The 16,278-nt window shown below is 32.8% G+C and overlaps 1 protein-coding gene across 2 annotated transcripts; it reads right to left on the bottom strand.

Moving 5' to 3' along the window:
- Positions 1-2,624: 2,624 nt before the first annotated feature.
- Positions 2,625-16,041, bottom strand: LOC148621753 (receptor expression-enhancing protein 5-like). Of its 2 annotated transcripts, XM_088576430.1 has the most exons (6): positions 15,882-16,041; positions 10,681-10,774; positions 8,895-9,033; positions 8,243-8,387; positions 7,367-7,390; positions 2,625-5,096 (listed from the first exon to the last, which is right to left on the bottom strand). In XM_088576430.1, exons 1-6 carry the CDS (start codon positions 16,015-16,017, stop codon positions 5,011-5,013), a joined length of 624 nt encoding a protein of 207 aa, XP_088432556.1. In that variant the 5' UTR covers positions 16,018-16,041; the 3' UTR covers positions 2,625-5,010. The 2 variants fall into 2 exon arrangements, with proteins under 2 accessions (XP_088432556.1, XP_088432557.1); XM_088576431.1 differs by lacking the exon at positions 7,367-7,390.
- Positions 16,042-16,278: the final 237 nt, after the last annotated feature.

The following is a 16,278-nucleotide window of genomic DNA, read 5'->3' as shown; positions in this document are numbered from 1 at the left end:
GACAGGTGTTTTTTTTTACAGTTTTCAGCCAATATCTTGAAAACTAGGATAGATTTAGAATTTCATTTACTGAAATGATCCTTATGATAAGTCTTATCAAAGTTTTCTTGGGTCAAAATTGTTGGACAACTTATTTAATTTATTGCCCTTGAAAAGTGAAATGTAACCAGGTGAGCGATTCAGGCTCCTGGGAGCCTCTTGTTTCTAAACAATGACAGAAAGGCAAGTTTGCAATATGCTTGATTTCCTAATTGATATAATACATGTATTTGTCACATTTGGAGGAGCAAATTTTCAACAATAAGTTGGCATTCCAATGGGCACTGTCTGTCAACTCTCATAAAGAATAAATTTAAAGGATGCTAAATCATTTAACTTGACACTGACATATTGATATATTTTCCATCAACAACCCTTCTTTTGGTAAATGGTTACCATAAATATATCCAACAGAGCTCGAGATAAAGGATATTACAGAAACAGCTTCTTCTGCATCTTTTTTTGACCAACATCTCGAATTTGACAACAGTGTGCAAGATTCATCTCAGCACTAAGATTTATGATAAAAGAGACTAATTTTAATATAAATCAACCAAATTTTTAACCCAGCTGAATTCTGTGAATTGCTGTGGATCGAATTGGTCTGGTTCAGTTTTTTTTTCTCCGTGCAGGTCCGGGTGTCAAAAGAATATGCCTGTAGCAGGGCAAAGCTTGTCGTAAAAGGCGACTAAATAGTGCTCAGAACCCTAGCCGGGGGCTAGGGCGCTCTGCCCACAGAACAACTGGGTTGTGTGCCCCAGGTGGTGGAATGGGGTACCCATGGCGTGTTATATGCTGGGGTTGTCAGGCTATAATACGGAAAACCTGACCGCAAACTACAGTAGTGCACCATGTTGGGAAAGATGCCACGTTCCTCGTACGTTAAAGAACCCTGCTGTGGTACTCGATAGGGGTAGGAACCTTTGCGCTCCGCCACAGGAGGTTAAATTGCCCGACCCTACCCATCCCTTCCTTTTTCTTGTGACAATCAAAATTTGACCCTACAATACTTGTGTCCTATCCCTTTTTTTCATTTCATCATCCCATTTCATTGCCCGAATATAGCTGAAATATTGCTGCTGGGGCGTTAAACCCCAATAATCAATCAAACAATCATTTTTTTGGCTATTTTGCTAATTGTTCATTCTATGGTCGTTTCATAAGAAATAAAAGGTTTTTATGTGCATTCCCAATAAAGATATGGGATTTTTTCCTACATGTCTGAGAATTGGGAGTAGGGAAATCAGTGAGTTTTCTTTCAATGAATATCAGAAATCAATTTTTAAAATGGAATATGTAAATCAGCATCTGCAATACTATACATCCTATAATAAATGTGTTTGGTAAAGTTATATTTCACATTCGTTTAGAAAGCAGGGTATTAAATTTACGGAAATAAAAACCCACCACACACTTCAGGTACCATATCGAATGGTAAGTTATTGTCTGGATATCAAGATTATTTTCTATCCCAAAATTCTTAAACAATTTCAAGTCATAACCCCATAATAAATTAAAGTCCATTAATTGTCGATGGACTACGACAACCATCGTATTATGGTATGGTGCTGTCATGTTCTCTATCGTCTGTAGACCCTTGTTTTTGTGCAAAATTGTAAGTATTTGAAAGTTTGATCTTTATTCAATGTTATAACAAGGTTCAAAACCACAAAATAAAGATTGATATCGATTTTGAGGGTAATGGGTCCCAACTGATTTTGATTTACCAGTAAGGACAAAAAAATTAAAACAAGCATTTCATACAATAAAACCATTATATGGATGTGCACGATATTGTTCCACAATATTCTTTACAACAAAAAGCAGACTGGGTTTGATTTCGGGGCTTGAACCCTATTGGAATAAGAAGCCTAAATAGGGCAAGAAAACATCATATTTCTGGTATCCGGCCAATAACGTTTCTATTAATGGATCTCTCTTAAATTGGTCAACAAGATGCCATATCAACAAAGGAATGCTTGGATTAAATTTTAGAGGCTATGACAAATTTACTGGGAATGAAGAATTGTGAGCTATTGCCATCACTTGGCGTACGTCGTCGTTAACAATTTTTCATAACTAGCTCTTCTCCTCTTACACTACTTGACCAACTGGAACCAATCTTGGTATGAATGTTCGTTGGAGCATCCTGCATAGAATGATGTGGGGATTTTTGACCTGCTGAAAAACATGGCTGTGTGACCATAGGGGTCAGACACTAATTTTCTGCATATATCTTCAAAACGGTTAGGTTTAGCCAAATTCTGACATGAATAAAAGTGTTCAGCATAATGAGATCTGGGGTCAAATTTTTGTGTTAATCTGTAGAGCCATGTTGGAGTTATTGCCTTTTTTCAAGGTTTTTTTGCTATTTTTAATGTTATTTCTTTTAAAAATCTTCTCCTCTGACACTACTAGACCTCATTGGGGTATCCTGCATAGAACTAATGTGGAGATTTTTTATCTGTTGAAAAACATGGGCGCTGATACTAAAAATAGAACATAGCGGTCAGACAGTAGTTTTTCACATACAAGACACGAGACTGCAAGATTTTAGCAGAAATATCAGAACACAACAAATCTAGTCAACTTTTACATATTTTTTTTCATTTCGTACACATCATAAATTTAAATATTTTAACCAACGAATGGGTGAGAGTGAGGTAAGGAGAACTTTCCTGGTAGGAGAGATTAGGAAGACATATTGTTAAGAGGAAATACAAGTACACATGCACTGTTCAGTCTACAAACTTTTAAACTGAAATACATTTTTGGATTTGCAACATTCTATAATCTATATATGTTTTTCATCACAAACTACTTTACATTCTTAGCATTGTTCATTAAAAAAAAACTTTCCCTTAGTATGCCACTGTAACGAATAGTCTAGATCAGAGGAAAGCTGCAAGGCACCAAAAAAGTATTACTACATGTTATAACAAATATATAATATAAATAACTACCATTGACAAGACAGATTCTAAAGCAGGAGTGGAACAATGTTTCTCTGATAAACTTGCATATTTAATCAGATCAGTTTATATTTAGGACTGCCAACAGCTTAGCTATTGAAGAAAGAACTCAAAATCTACGAAGAATTCTAAATATGTAATAATGCTACCGACACATCATATTTGTCATTGCACAATGTCCTTTCAAAACAAGTTTCTTCATGTCATAGAATTTCATTTCATACCCTGTAAAACAGATCTTGACTTATAAATGGTGCTTTATAGTATTAATACATTTTTGACAACAAATGTATAATTAAAGTTAATTCAACTGACAATTAATACATCACTTGAAATACAAGGAAGGTGGAGTAGAAACATGTCTTATTGTACTCCATTACATCACTTTAAATGAGTCCTGATATGAGGATTAAATGTTTTTCAGCATTACAACATATCAGTACAAATCATGGTGCAAGTTGGAATACTTCACTCCTATGTACAATTTACAGTTAAGTAAAAAATTCTTTTTATTAACAATAATTTATAGAAATGAAAGACATCTTCAGACTGCATTCCACAAACCCAACATAATCAACACCCATAAAGAAATAGCACGTTGAAATAGCACTTAATACTAAACATGCTACACTGTATATACAGGGCTTCATTTTATAAATCTTACAGAATAAATATACAAGGTAATTATGTAAGCTGGATATTTTTGCCAGGTAATCAAACACACTGTCATGGTTTCCACAGGGAGAAAAAGCTCAACCACCAGAATAAAATGGGAAAATTTGTGGTAAGACAAATCAACAGGTTTGCACTCACAAAAATTATCCATACTACACAATTACATCCTTGATAAAAGTTGAACAACATTTAAATATTGAAAAAATACAATATATCCTTATAAGATATAAAAGTAGTTAAAATTATACTAGTACATTTTGTATTGCACTACAGCTCTTTAATATTAAATCCCTGATACTGTCACCTTAAGTACTGTGAAAGTATTTTTGTTTGTGGGGCAACAATTTTTAAGGATTCATGAGTTTTACAAACAACAAAATTTTGGTCTATATTAAAAAAAAACCATATTCATTCATTAATAATGCTGTTGATTCCAAAAAAATCAAAAATTTACTAATGTTTTTTTTCCATTTAACTATGAAAATTTGCACCTATTCGTTAAAAAAACTTTCACAGTACTTATTATGGCTTTCACTTACTTGAAACAGTTCAATTAATTTCTATTTAAGAAAACAAGCCATTTTTGTTAACTATATACATAAAGTACCTAGCAATTTCATTCTCTCCTCGAATTCAGATCAATTACATGGTGCCAATTTACTTAGCAGTTCCTAGCTTCAATGGTCAAAATCTCTCCTGACCAGTATGACATCATCAAGCAAATTTTAAGCTGCTCTGAGTTGCTTTTAATACGTCCTGAGTTTTGACATGAAAGATCACCAATAACAACTCAAAGACATAAATTCATTCAATCTGCTTTAAACAGCAGCTAACTGAATTGTAATATCTGAAGCCAAAGGGCTATAGTAACAGCTAGGCTCAATGAAAGTGATTCAGTCATAAAATAAATCATAAGATATCATTCGACAAGATAAGATTATGAAACACAAAAAGCAAAGAAAACATCTTTCATAGGTAAAACCTGAAAATGAATACAAATCTGGACAGAGTACAGATGTAATCTCATACAAAAATTAAACACAATAATTCAAAACTTGCGTTTGACATGGCAATACAGTTCAAACCATGTACATGGTTTCAAAAAATTAGCTTTAACAGCTGCGAAGCTTTAGAATAATCTTAAATGCAAATCATAGAATGTGGGATGGAAAAATTAGGAATGTACATAGACCAACATACTAAATATAACTTTACCAAGACGAAAAATAATACAAAACTGATATGCAATAATGATGAGTATAAACCAAATAGAACTGTTCTAGAGCTTGTTGTGGTTGAGCATCTGTAATTTTTCTTGCTTAATTTATTCTTTTTTTGAAGGGTCACCTAATCTTTTCCTAAGAGCATCATTGATAGCTCCTTGGCTAACATCTTCAGCAAGGTCACCAACTACAAATAGACAAAAGAAATTTTAAAACATAAAACCTTGAAAGATTTCAACACATCTAAAACACAGTTACATGTACAAACATTTATGGACCCCAAACACATTATTTGGTTACAATAAACACAAGACAGTCTAAGAATACTGGTTAAGAATTATCAAGTGCAAATCATTTCCTACAGAGATGTCACAGAAGAAAAGAGACAATTTCTTTATTTTTTATTCATCGAGTTAAGTTTTTTGACAAATTTTTATTGCACATCTTTAAGCCCCCCAAAAGAAGTCATACATGTCAATACTCAACTACTAGCAAATAGGAAAGTCTGCTGACATTTGTGAGACACAATATTAATGGGATATAAGTTGAACTCAAAGTGAATGACAAGGAAACTTGACATTATCTAACATGAACATTTCTAAATTTTACATGTATTAGCATAGGTATTTTCATTAAAGAAGAAATCAGTTACAATAATACTTCCATGTAATCACTATTTTTATATAACATGCATTTAAAACGTATGCAAAAGATCAAACCCTAAAAAAACAAAAGGCTCCCAGGAGCCTGAATCGCTCAACTGGTTAAATTTTTGCCTTTCAAGGCAATTCTGACTCCATGAAGACTTTGTTGGAACGCGGAACTTAGCATAACGGTAATTTTATCCTCTCAAGGGAAATAACTCTTAAATGGAATCGTCTGACAACTTTGATCCCATGGAGACTTTTGTAGGCCTTATAATAAGGATCATTTCAGCAATTGTAAGATATTAGCTAAACCTTAAGGTTTTGGATATATGCACAAAACTACTGTCCAACCCCTATTTTCTATTTTTAGTAACAATAGCCACGTTTTTTAACAAATCAAAAATCCAAAGAACCATTTTGTGCAGGATACTCTAAATAACAAAAATACCAACTTTCATTGAATTCTGTATAGTAGTTTCTAAGGAGAAGATTTTTGAAAGTAATAACATCAAAAGCAGCAAAAAAATGTCCAAAAAGGGCAATAACTCCAACATGGGTCAACAGACTTTCACCAAAATTTGACCACATAGATCTCATCATGCTGAATACTTTTACCCTTTGCCAGAATTTAGTTAAACCTAATGGTTTTGGAGATACAAGGAACATTCATTATAAGTATCATGATAATCTATTCAGTAGTTTCTGAGAAGATGTTAGAAGAAATTGGTAACAACGACAACAGACGCCAAATGATGGCAATAGCTCATGTGGCCTATGGCCAGGTGAGCTAAAAATCAGTATTCTATAAGTGTACAAGAACCCTTGTGCAAGAAAGATATACATTTAAGAGCAGCACAAGTAACCCATCTTTCTGTCTATGTAAACAGGTACATGTACTGCATGGTTGTAAAATTCTTGTTACCGTAAGTGCAAGGATTGAAAGGTAAAAATGGAAACAAAACTTGCTATGTGATGCAAAAAACAATCTTACAACATAAGAGAAAAGCAACAGTAAATATAACCAATTTCACAAGTCATGCATGTGTTTGCTAAATATTTATTCACTAAGAAAGTGTCAAGATAAAATCATTTTCATTTTATGTGTTTCATCAGTATTATTGACAAGTTTATGCTACTTGTAGATGATCTGTATTTTTGACTCTATTCTCTGAAAATTGATCTGCAAAATCCTGAACTTGAGTGATTAAAGCAAAGATACAAAATAGAGAGATTCAATGTATTATATTCTATAGTGTGTACACACACAATATAATTTGCAGTCAAAATTTGTAGAAAATAATGATAAACACCTCTGAGTTATGCACGGTAAGAAATATATTCATACAGGGGCATACATGAAAAGGAGTATTTAAAATAATACAAATGAAAGATTCAATCAATACATTCATTAAATTTTGTTTCAACCAAGACAAATACTTGCAGGCAAGCTTCACAAATTAACCAAATATCCTAATACATGTATATATTAAAATATAAAATATTTATCACATTTTCATTAATTGGGCGTACACAGTTAAGAAGTGCTACATTCACTTTCACTCATTCTAAACCTAACATAGGACTTGACTTGTACACATATAATAGTGTACATGAACATATAACACAGGATCATGCTTTTGTATTTAAAGTTTGTTTACCTCCATACATTGCTATATAAGAGAAAAAGCACTTGAGTGATTTGATACATTTTTTTTCTTATGGATTAAACATTTTAAAATGGGTTAGATTTCAAGGGAAATCAACAAAAAATAGGTTAAACTCCTGTTACCATGGTAACCATTTTACTTACCTTTTTGTTTAGCCATACCAAACACTTTACAAGTAAAATGGAAAAATATATGTTGGTTAAAGCTGACATGTTAGAGGCTGATTAAAATATATTAACAAAAGCAGAGAGGTTTTGCTAAATTGGGTGAAGGTTATTACCCACAAAAAAGTTGCACACTTAATGATTATTTACTAACTCGTACATGAAACACTGATTATTAACTTTCATTCAGAGATCATTTCTCATGTTCATTTTATGCTCTAAATCATAACTGAGAGGTTCCAAATCATTCACAACTGAACTTTTCAAATATGAATAAGAGAAATGATACAATGTACCATGCGAACAGCCATGCAAAAGCAGACATAATTGAAGAAGCCTTGCAAGTACAAGTACCATATATACATCAACTTTAAATTCACAGACTAAACAAAAGTATTGTAATGTAAACAGAAGATGGGAGAAAAATTTGTAAAGTATAAAGTAATTATTCTAGATACATAGAATAAAATGAAAGTAAGTGTTTTATAAATTTAAATGTAGTGAGAAAGTAAAAGAAAAATATTACTGAATACCTATAAATGAAAAGACAGTAGGAAGGAAATTACTTCATGACAAACAGATCGAAGGGTTCAAGTTATGCTCAGCACAAAGGTTAATATTGGATGAAGGTGATCTGAACACAGTTATGACACTAATGTACGTATAAACCCAAGCAGTTTAACAGAAATTGGCTAAGCTGTCTTGAAGCAAACTTTAAATCTACATGTATGACAGAAACTTAACTTCAAACACAGTAATGGCAGTACCAAGCCTTGCCAACTGCCAAAATCTGTTTTTTTTTTTAAATCCAAAAAAAAAAAAAAAATTAAAAAAATCCAGCCATCTTGTTCTCACCTTCATGAAGTTTGTCAGCTGCCTTGTCTAAAGCATTATCAATATCGCCTTGATATTTCAACACAACAGGCTTAATTAATCTGTGATAAATCATCTGGGATCCATTTGATGCTATTGGGGCCATACACCATGTCAAGAACACACACTGAAAACAAAGCATATACATATATTTGTGCCAGATACATTATACAATTACAAAGTAAAATTGATGTGTCAAGTACATGTAACTACAAAGTACCTTTGAATCCCCTTTTTTTTTTTTCAAAAACCACTGATAGTAAACATTGATTTAGTTTCTACAAGGTGAAAAAAAGGTCAATAAAATTATTGGGCAAAATTAATCCCAGTTAAATGGATGCCTGTCTTTCATGTGAAAATCATTCATATTTGATATTATTACTTCAGATGTAATGATTTTAAAACACATTGAATATTTTCTCATAGTCTATGTGGTAATGACTTATGTCATTGTATGTCTGTATTGTTATTTATTTCAATATTTATATTTATTTTAAAAGCTCAACAGAGCTTTGTTTGTATGTTTTATATGTGACAACTTTAAATAAAGCTTTTGACTTGATTTTGAGTATAAAGAATAAATCTTTTGAAAGAAAGAAATGATACTTGTTGCAAAAAGATACACATGGCATACCTTCAGGAACCAGTAGAATGGAATCCAGAACAGGAAAATGTCAGCAAAGAATTCAACTAAAGCGAAAAAACTGTAAGTTACCCAATAGGTTAACCATTTTGTATCATCATCTTTCTGGCGGCTTTCAATCGCCTTAACTCTGAAAATTAATAGTAATATGATTACGATTTTTTTAAATAGCATAACCCATAACAACCCTGAGTAACACACATTATTACCTAAGAGATAGCTTCAAGTTTATAAATTGGTGGAGAGGTTATGGAAATGACAATGACTGATAAGAAAAATGTCAATCATTGTGAAAGTGTTACAGTTTTTCCTGAGCTGTAATGTACACTGTATCACTAAAGTTCAGCTTGCACAACATAGAATTCTCATTAAGGTTCACACTGTATTACATTTTGTATGTAGAAAACTTGTATTTTTTACGACAGTTTAATACATGACTGAATGTACTAAATACAATAATATAAAGTCATTTTTTTTTCATTTTATCAAATAACAACTGAATTGTGTGCATTGTGGTCATGGGTAATTTTGGTGTACAACTTTTGAGAACCTCAAAAACTCAATAAACATTAAACACATCAAAATGCTAAACAAATACCTGCTGTCTCCAACTATAGATTTACATACATGTAAATATGTACATGTAAATGTAAGTACTAAGTATATTGTACTTTTACACATGTAAGTGGTGTTCAATCTAGAACTTTTTCACAGGGAGTCATCATGGCCAGAGCAAATTGGCAGATGGGGCAACTACTGGGAATATCATTTTGGGTCAACAGAAAAAAATATCTATCAACAATACAATAACCAATATCAGAAAAGGTGTCCACAAAAAACAGATTGGTTGCAATCATACATGTAGATAATTTAAGTGGTGGTAAATATATGAAAAAAACTGATATGAAATTTGAAGAAAAATTTAGTTCTGAAATTGAAACACCCATCAGTTATTTATTTTTTTATTTGAACAGAAATCCACACAATCAATGTCCTTCTGCAGGAACTTTTTTATACTCGACAAAGTTTGAATTTGCACATGGGTGTCACAGGCACCTGTATCTATCAATGGTGGAAGACTATCATTATGAAAGCATACATGTATTTGATAGGCACCGACCAATTATGAAAACAAATGCCACTGACAAAACTTGCTGAAAGGTATAATTGACAAATTTCTGACACCGTACATATTTCAGTTATATATTGTCATTACTTCCTTCAGGATATTTTTCAGGATTATGAAGCACTTATCTCTCCTGCACAGTTCTATAATATAAAGAAATATGCTCAAAGTGTTTAGTTGGCTTTGAAGTAAGGAAAACAGAAAATGATGTATCATGTGCAAAATTGACTCAGATTTTTCTAAAATCATATGCATTATGCAAACAATTCCTGTGACTCATAAAAAAGGCTAATCTGAAAAGGTGAACATTCAAAGTGTTCCATTCGGCCAAGATTACCATTTCTATTGTGCGAGAATGACAAAAATCGCAGAAATCCTCAAATGGCACTCTAAACTGAACACTGTGTAAGAATAATATAATATCAATATAATGTAGTCAAATATGTAGGAAAGATCACCTGTATTCTGTGATAACCTTTCTAAGAAGACTGAGTATACTGGTAATACACCTATGCATTCTACATGTATATGAAAAAAAAGTTAGCACCTGTAATGTATTTTGTGAGTACAGTGACTATTATTTTGCTCTCCATTAGAAGATCACTTAAAATGGGTTTGACTGTATTAATACAAACATTTATCTTTACTTACGATGCATAAGCTGGGTAGAGAAAGCCTATGAAGTTACAGAGGAACTGTGCTCCATACCCTACCATCAAATAAAGACCTATGAATGCAGCAAGACCTGAAAATGAAATTAAATACTTGTACCATTGAGATGACTCCTGTTGAAGGCAGTTCAGGAATTTGGAGGCCTTTACAATTAAGTCGGAGGTAGTGTATTTTTGAATGTTAATGTGTGATCCAGAAAGAAAAAATACACATTGTATAAGTAAAAAAAAAATATTAACATATGTACATTTAAAAATTTGACCTCTAGTATATATTTACATGTAAACATAAAAAGTGGGTACATGTATGTATACAACTTTCTACGCAAACTATCAGTAAATGTCACTTTAGAAGCAAATTTTTTAAGTACAAATAAAAGAACAGCGTTCCAATGTCCCCTGCAAAAAAGAAAGAAGTGAGGAAAACTTTAAATTTACTGAAATTTTCAAGTCCAAGTTCAAATTTTAGTCCAAGAGCCGTAACTTCTAAAAAAATCATTCAACCATAACCAAAGTCGAACTTAATCAATCTGTAACTTCTCATAGTAAATTTAAAATCAATTGGTAAAAGCATTACAAAAAGGTGCAGAACACTAAATTCAACGAAATTTTTTAAGTCCAAGGGCCACAACTTCCATAAAAATCATTCAACCGTCACCAAGGTCGAACTTAATCTGTAACTCTTCATAATGAGGCCACATACCAAAACAAACTTATTTGGTAAAAGCATAACAAAAAAAGAGAGGATAACGCAGACGGATGCCTGGCATTTCAAAGTCCTCTTGCAACGAGTCGCAGAGGACAAAAATGTACCACCCGGTGTATATTAAATCTCACACTGCATTTGCCACCTTTGCTGGCATATGAATTATACAACATGTTCTGGCTTCCAAATTATAAATTTTAAGTACACCTGTACATTGTTACTTTGAACAAAAGGATCCCAGGAGCATGAACCGCTCAACTGGATAAATTTTTGCCTTTCAAGGGCAATAACTCTAACAAGAAGTTGTCTCACAATTTTGACTCCATGAAGGTCTTGGTAAGACTTATCATGAGGATCATTTCATCAATTGAAAGTTTCATTCTATCTAGTATTGTTTTCAAAATATTGACTGAAAACTGCAAAAAACGTAATTTTTGCCTTTCAAGGGCAATAACTCTTATATGGAGTCTTCTTACAACTTCGATCCCTGGAGACTTTGGTATGCATTTTAATAAGAATCATTTCAGCAATTGAAAGTTTCATTTTATCTACAAGTATCATACATGTAGTTTTAAAGATATGGGCTGAAAGCTGTAAAAAAAAAAGTCATCTTTCACCTCTCAAGGGCAATAACCCTTATATGGAGTCATCTGACAACTTTGATCCCTGAAGACTTTTATAGGCCTTATAATAAAGATATTTCAGCAATTGAAAGGTATTGGCCAAACCTAATGATTTTGGAGATATATGCAAAAAAACACTGTACGACCCCTATGTTCTATTTTTAGTAACAATGGCCATGTTTTTTAACCGATCAAAAATCCAATCAGTCATTTTGATAAGGATACCCTAAAAAACAAAAATACTAACTCTCATTGAATTCTGTACAGTAGTTTTTGAGAAGAACATTTTTGAAAGTAATAACATCAAAAACAGCAAAAAATGTCCGAAAAGCACAAAAACTCCAACATGGGTCAACAGATTTTCACTAAAATTGGACCACAGATAGATCTCACCATGCTGAATACTTTTACCTGTGTCAGAATTTGGCTAAACCTCCCGGTTTTGGAGATATATGCAAAAATCTGCTGTCTGACCCCTGTTCTATTTTTAGTAACAATGGCCATGTTTTTTTAACCGATCAAAAATCCAATCAGTCATTTTGAAAAGGATACCCTAAAGAACAAAAATTCTAACTCTCATTGAATTCTGTACAGTAGTTTTTGAGAAGAACATTTTTGGAAGTAATAACATCAAAAACAGCAAAATATGTCCGAAAAGCACAGGAACTCCAACATGGGTCAACAGATTTTCACTAAAATTGGACCACAGATAGATCTCACCATGCTGAATACTTTTACCTGTGTCAGAATTTGACTAAACCTCCCGGTTTTGGAGATATATGCAAAAATCTGCTGTCTGACCCCTGTTCTATTTTTAGTAACAGTGGCCATGTTTTTTTAACCGATCAAAAATCCAAACAGTCATTTTTTGCAGCATACTTTAAGGAACAGTCATGACAAGTATCATGCACATCTATTCAGAAGTTTCAGAGGAGAAGATATTTGAAGAAATTGTTAATGACGATGATGTACACCAAGTGATGGCAAAAATAGAACACTAGAGAAGGGATGCTGTTAACAAAATTCTGGACTGGCAAATTCAAGGCACTAAGTTCTTTATTTTCTGAAAATTTACTTGTATAAATGTATGTGTACATGTGAGTTAACAAATTCAGGAGTAATTACTACCTAATCAATAGGTAAACCATAACTACATGTACTTATGCTAGTAAATTCATTTTAATCTCAGTCTCTGGAATGGGATTCCAAACATTCATTGTAGAAGTAATAACAAATATATAATGCAGTTGTGTCCATGATGAGTGGTGCAAGATCTAAAATCCCTTAAGGAGAAAAAAATAGGATGTACATGTGTACAGGAAGTGGGTCTTACAATTTCACGTTTAATAACAACGAACAACACAAGGAAGATTTAAAAAAACATTAACACAGCATTTACATGTAAATCAAGTTAAGATTTTCTTGTCGGATAACATACATGTAAATATTTCTTAAATTGTTATTAATAATATAAATTTGTACACCTACAAGTACGTTACAAAACATGATACTGTACCTTGCATGAAAATGTCAAGGTAAAAATGCACATTTACATGTATCAATGAACCAGTAAATAAGGACAAATGCATTGTACCTCAAATGTCAATACAAAATTACATTATCCATTGTCATCATTAAATAAAAAAAAATATAGCACACTATTGATCATAAACACATGACATGTATAATGTAGAAGATGAATGGGGAAAATTTTTCCATATTTCAGTTTCAATCATTTCAAGAATGTAAGGTTCACTCATTCATCATATTAAATTGTGCATGTGTACTACAATTAATCAGAAATTGAGAATATGCTGGAACAATTTACAAGAACAATTTGAGGATGTGAACATTTTCTATTCAATCATTCTGTCCTTACAGACACTGATTTAAGCTTTTTTACCATACATTTGAATCATAGCAGTATTCTGGAAATTTCAAAGCTCTGGAGCTGTACATGTAGATCAATATTTGCAGGACCAAACCAGGATTAAAAAGAATCTGTGAACACATTTCTGGCTTAAAACAAGCAGGATATAAAATTTGCCCACTGTAAGAATTATGCATGTAAGAATTATGCATATAATTTAAGCATTTAATGCATCAACATAAATATATTTGTATGCAAGTACTTTAATTTGTACAAAATCAATAAGCAAAGTCAGACACACACATATGCACTTTTCTCAGTGATCAAGTTTTATAGCAGACCAAAATTCAATTGTATCATGAAAAATAAATGAGAAAAGGTGTTATATATATTACATTTACTATATGTGTAAGTCTAAGCCTTGAAATCCTGAAATTTCTGTACGCATTCTCAAACTATCTTCATGTACACATATATATATACATGTACTTGCATTTATATTTCAGATACATTTCCCTGCACGCCGATTAGCCATTAGAACATGTTAGAAAAGATCTGAATTTCAATCATTTTAATTTAAACCTCTAGTCTATTAGTATGCATTACCACACATTTGTGTATATACATGTAAATTCAAGAGAATGGGCACACTTTTTAATGAAAGATGGCAGAAAAAGGCTTTAAAGTAAATTTGAAAGATTGGACAGCATTTTTCAAAGAAATCAAATCTGCAAGATGGCGGAAAAGGGCTTTCCTGCAAGTGAAATATCTCCAACTCCTGCAATATCATAAAATCACATCAAAACATGGTGGGAAGTGGGACCATGATTCAATCTGACCTGCAGAAAAATTGATGAGAATGCTTGACAATATAGTGTTCTTTTGTGAGAATTTATGAGACAAAAGAATTGTCCTTGCAGAAGCATACAATGAGAATAGGTATGTGTTTTCAAAGAGAAAACAATTTCACTGGAATGAAAATGTCAGCCCAAAGCCACCCATTGGTCTACAATGAACGATGACGAAACCCTCATACCATAAGGAAGGCTGGCCCAAATATACATTGTACACGCATATTGAGCAAGCTAAATTACCAGGGTTTTTCCTGGGATTTATTTTTGGTCCACTATCATGAAATCCAATGGGCCTTCAAACCAGGATGTTGGTCAGGAGGCTGCCTAACTCCCAGTGGGGTCAAGGGGCAAAGCTCCTGTAGGGTTCGTGGAGGCAAAGCCTTCTCAGCAAAATTTTTGCTAAAGTATGGAAGTAATTTCTTGGCTGCTACATCTGTATTTCATTTGCAGATCATTTGCAATTGTTTCAAAAATTATTATTCAAGGCTCACATTTATAAATTTGTTTTTCCGATATATTCATATTTTAATTGTATTCAGGTCCTTTTGTACTTTTTAAATGTCGCTACTCTTATTGATGTTTAATTTGAGCCACTCACAAATTTTTAAATAATGTATATGTTTTAAGTTTTGTTACAGAAAATTTGAAAACTTGGAAACAAAAACATGAATTTAGACTTTAAAAAAGACCTGGTTTCGGAGATAAGCTGTCTTCTAAATATTGTAAGGATAAGCAACCAGTCTGAGAAATTCAAGTGTCAATGAAACACACAGCAATTTTGACAGAGCAGCATTTGAAGAATAAATGCATCAATTCCACCATGCAAAGTTCAAAAACTATCCCTGAAATATTACTAAGCAGTGTGACGAAGTGGTCTACTGGGGGCACGAAAATTAATTTGGACACAGGGTGGGGTTCCTGGTTTCACCGGTCTCAATATATTTTCCAAAGGAAAAAATTGATTGTTAAATTAAAACAAAATATACATCAAAACAGAGCGCAACTCTGACTCACACAATACATGATATACTACATGTACATGTACCAGACCAGTCACTACACAGAACCGTGGACAGCTGTTGCCGGTTCAAGGTTCACCAATAACTTTAGAAAACTTTCAAATCTTACCGATTGCAATGTACAAACGTCGTACACCTGTCTTTTCTTCCACCTTTTGTAACAAATCTGTGAAAAAGTTCTTTTCTTGTAAGGCTTTGTCCAATTTTGCCTTCCATCCATCGGCGGTTCCTGAAGTGCTTGCCATTTTGATGAGGTCTCGAATCAATGTGAAGCGGATGCTTGTTTAGCAGTAATATTTTGGGACCACGGATCGAAATCATTCAAATCTAAATTAATGACTTCAATATCTCGACCCGATTCCCAAAATAACGGAACGTGAATACGAGTAATCAAGGGAACCAAGGTTATAGCGGTAATCAAAAGAATGTAACCCAGGGACAAGGACCAGACATGGAAAACCGACATACACATCAAAGGACATAAAGTAACTAAAATCATGCAAACA

Source organism: Perna viridis, chromosome 3 (genome assembly GCF_037379345.1).
Source record: "Perna viridis isolate PV_CMFRI_1.1 ecotype Kerala chromosome 3, ASM3737934v1, whole genome shotgun sequence".
Taxonomy (NCBI): domain Eukaryota; kingdom Metazoa; phylum Mollusca; class Bivalvia; order Mytilida; family Mytilidae; genus Perna; species Perna viridis.
This window is presented reverse-complemented; position numbering and strand designations above follow the sequence as displayed.

What these genes read in the sequence shown, in the direction of transcription:
- LOC148621753 (XM_088576430.1), bottom strand. Translation starts at nt 16,017, where the DNA reads ATGGCAAGCACTTCAGGAACCGCCGATGGATGGAAGGCAAAATTGGAC. An exon ending in CATTCTACTGGTTCCTGAAG is followed by an intron (nt 8,388 to 8,894) that starts GTATGCCATGTG and finishes CTTTGTTTTCAG; the next exon opens with TGTGTGTTCTTGACATGGTG. An exon ending in TGGTATGGCTAAACAAAAAG is followed by an intron (nt 5,097 to 7,366) that starts GTAAGTAAAATG and finishes GTCTATTTGTAG; the next exon opens with TTGGTGACCTTGCTGAAGAT.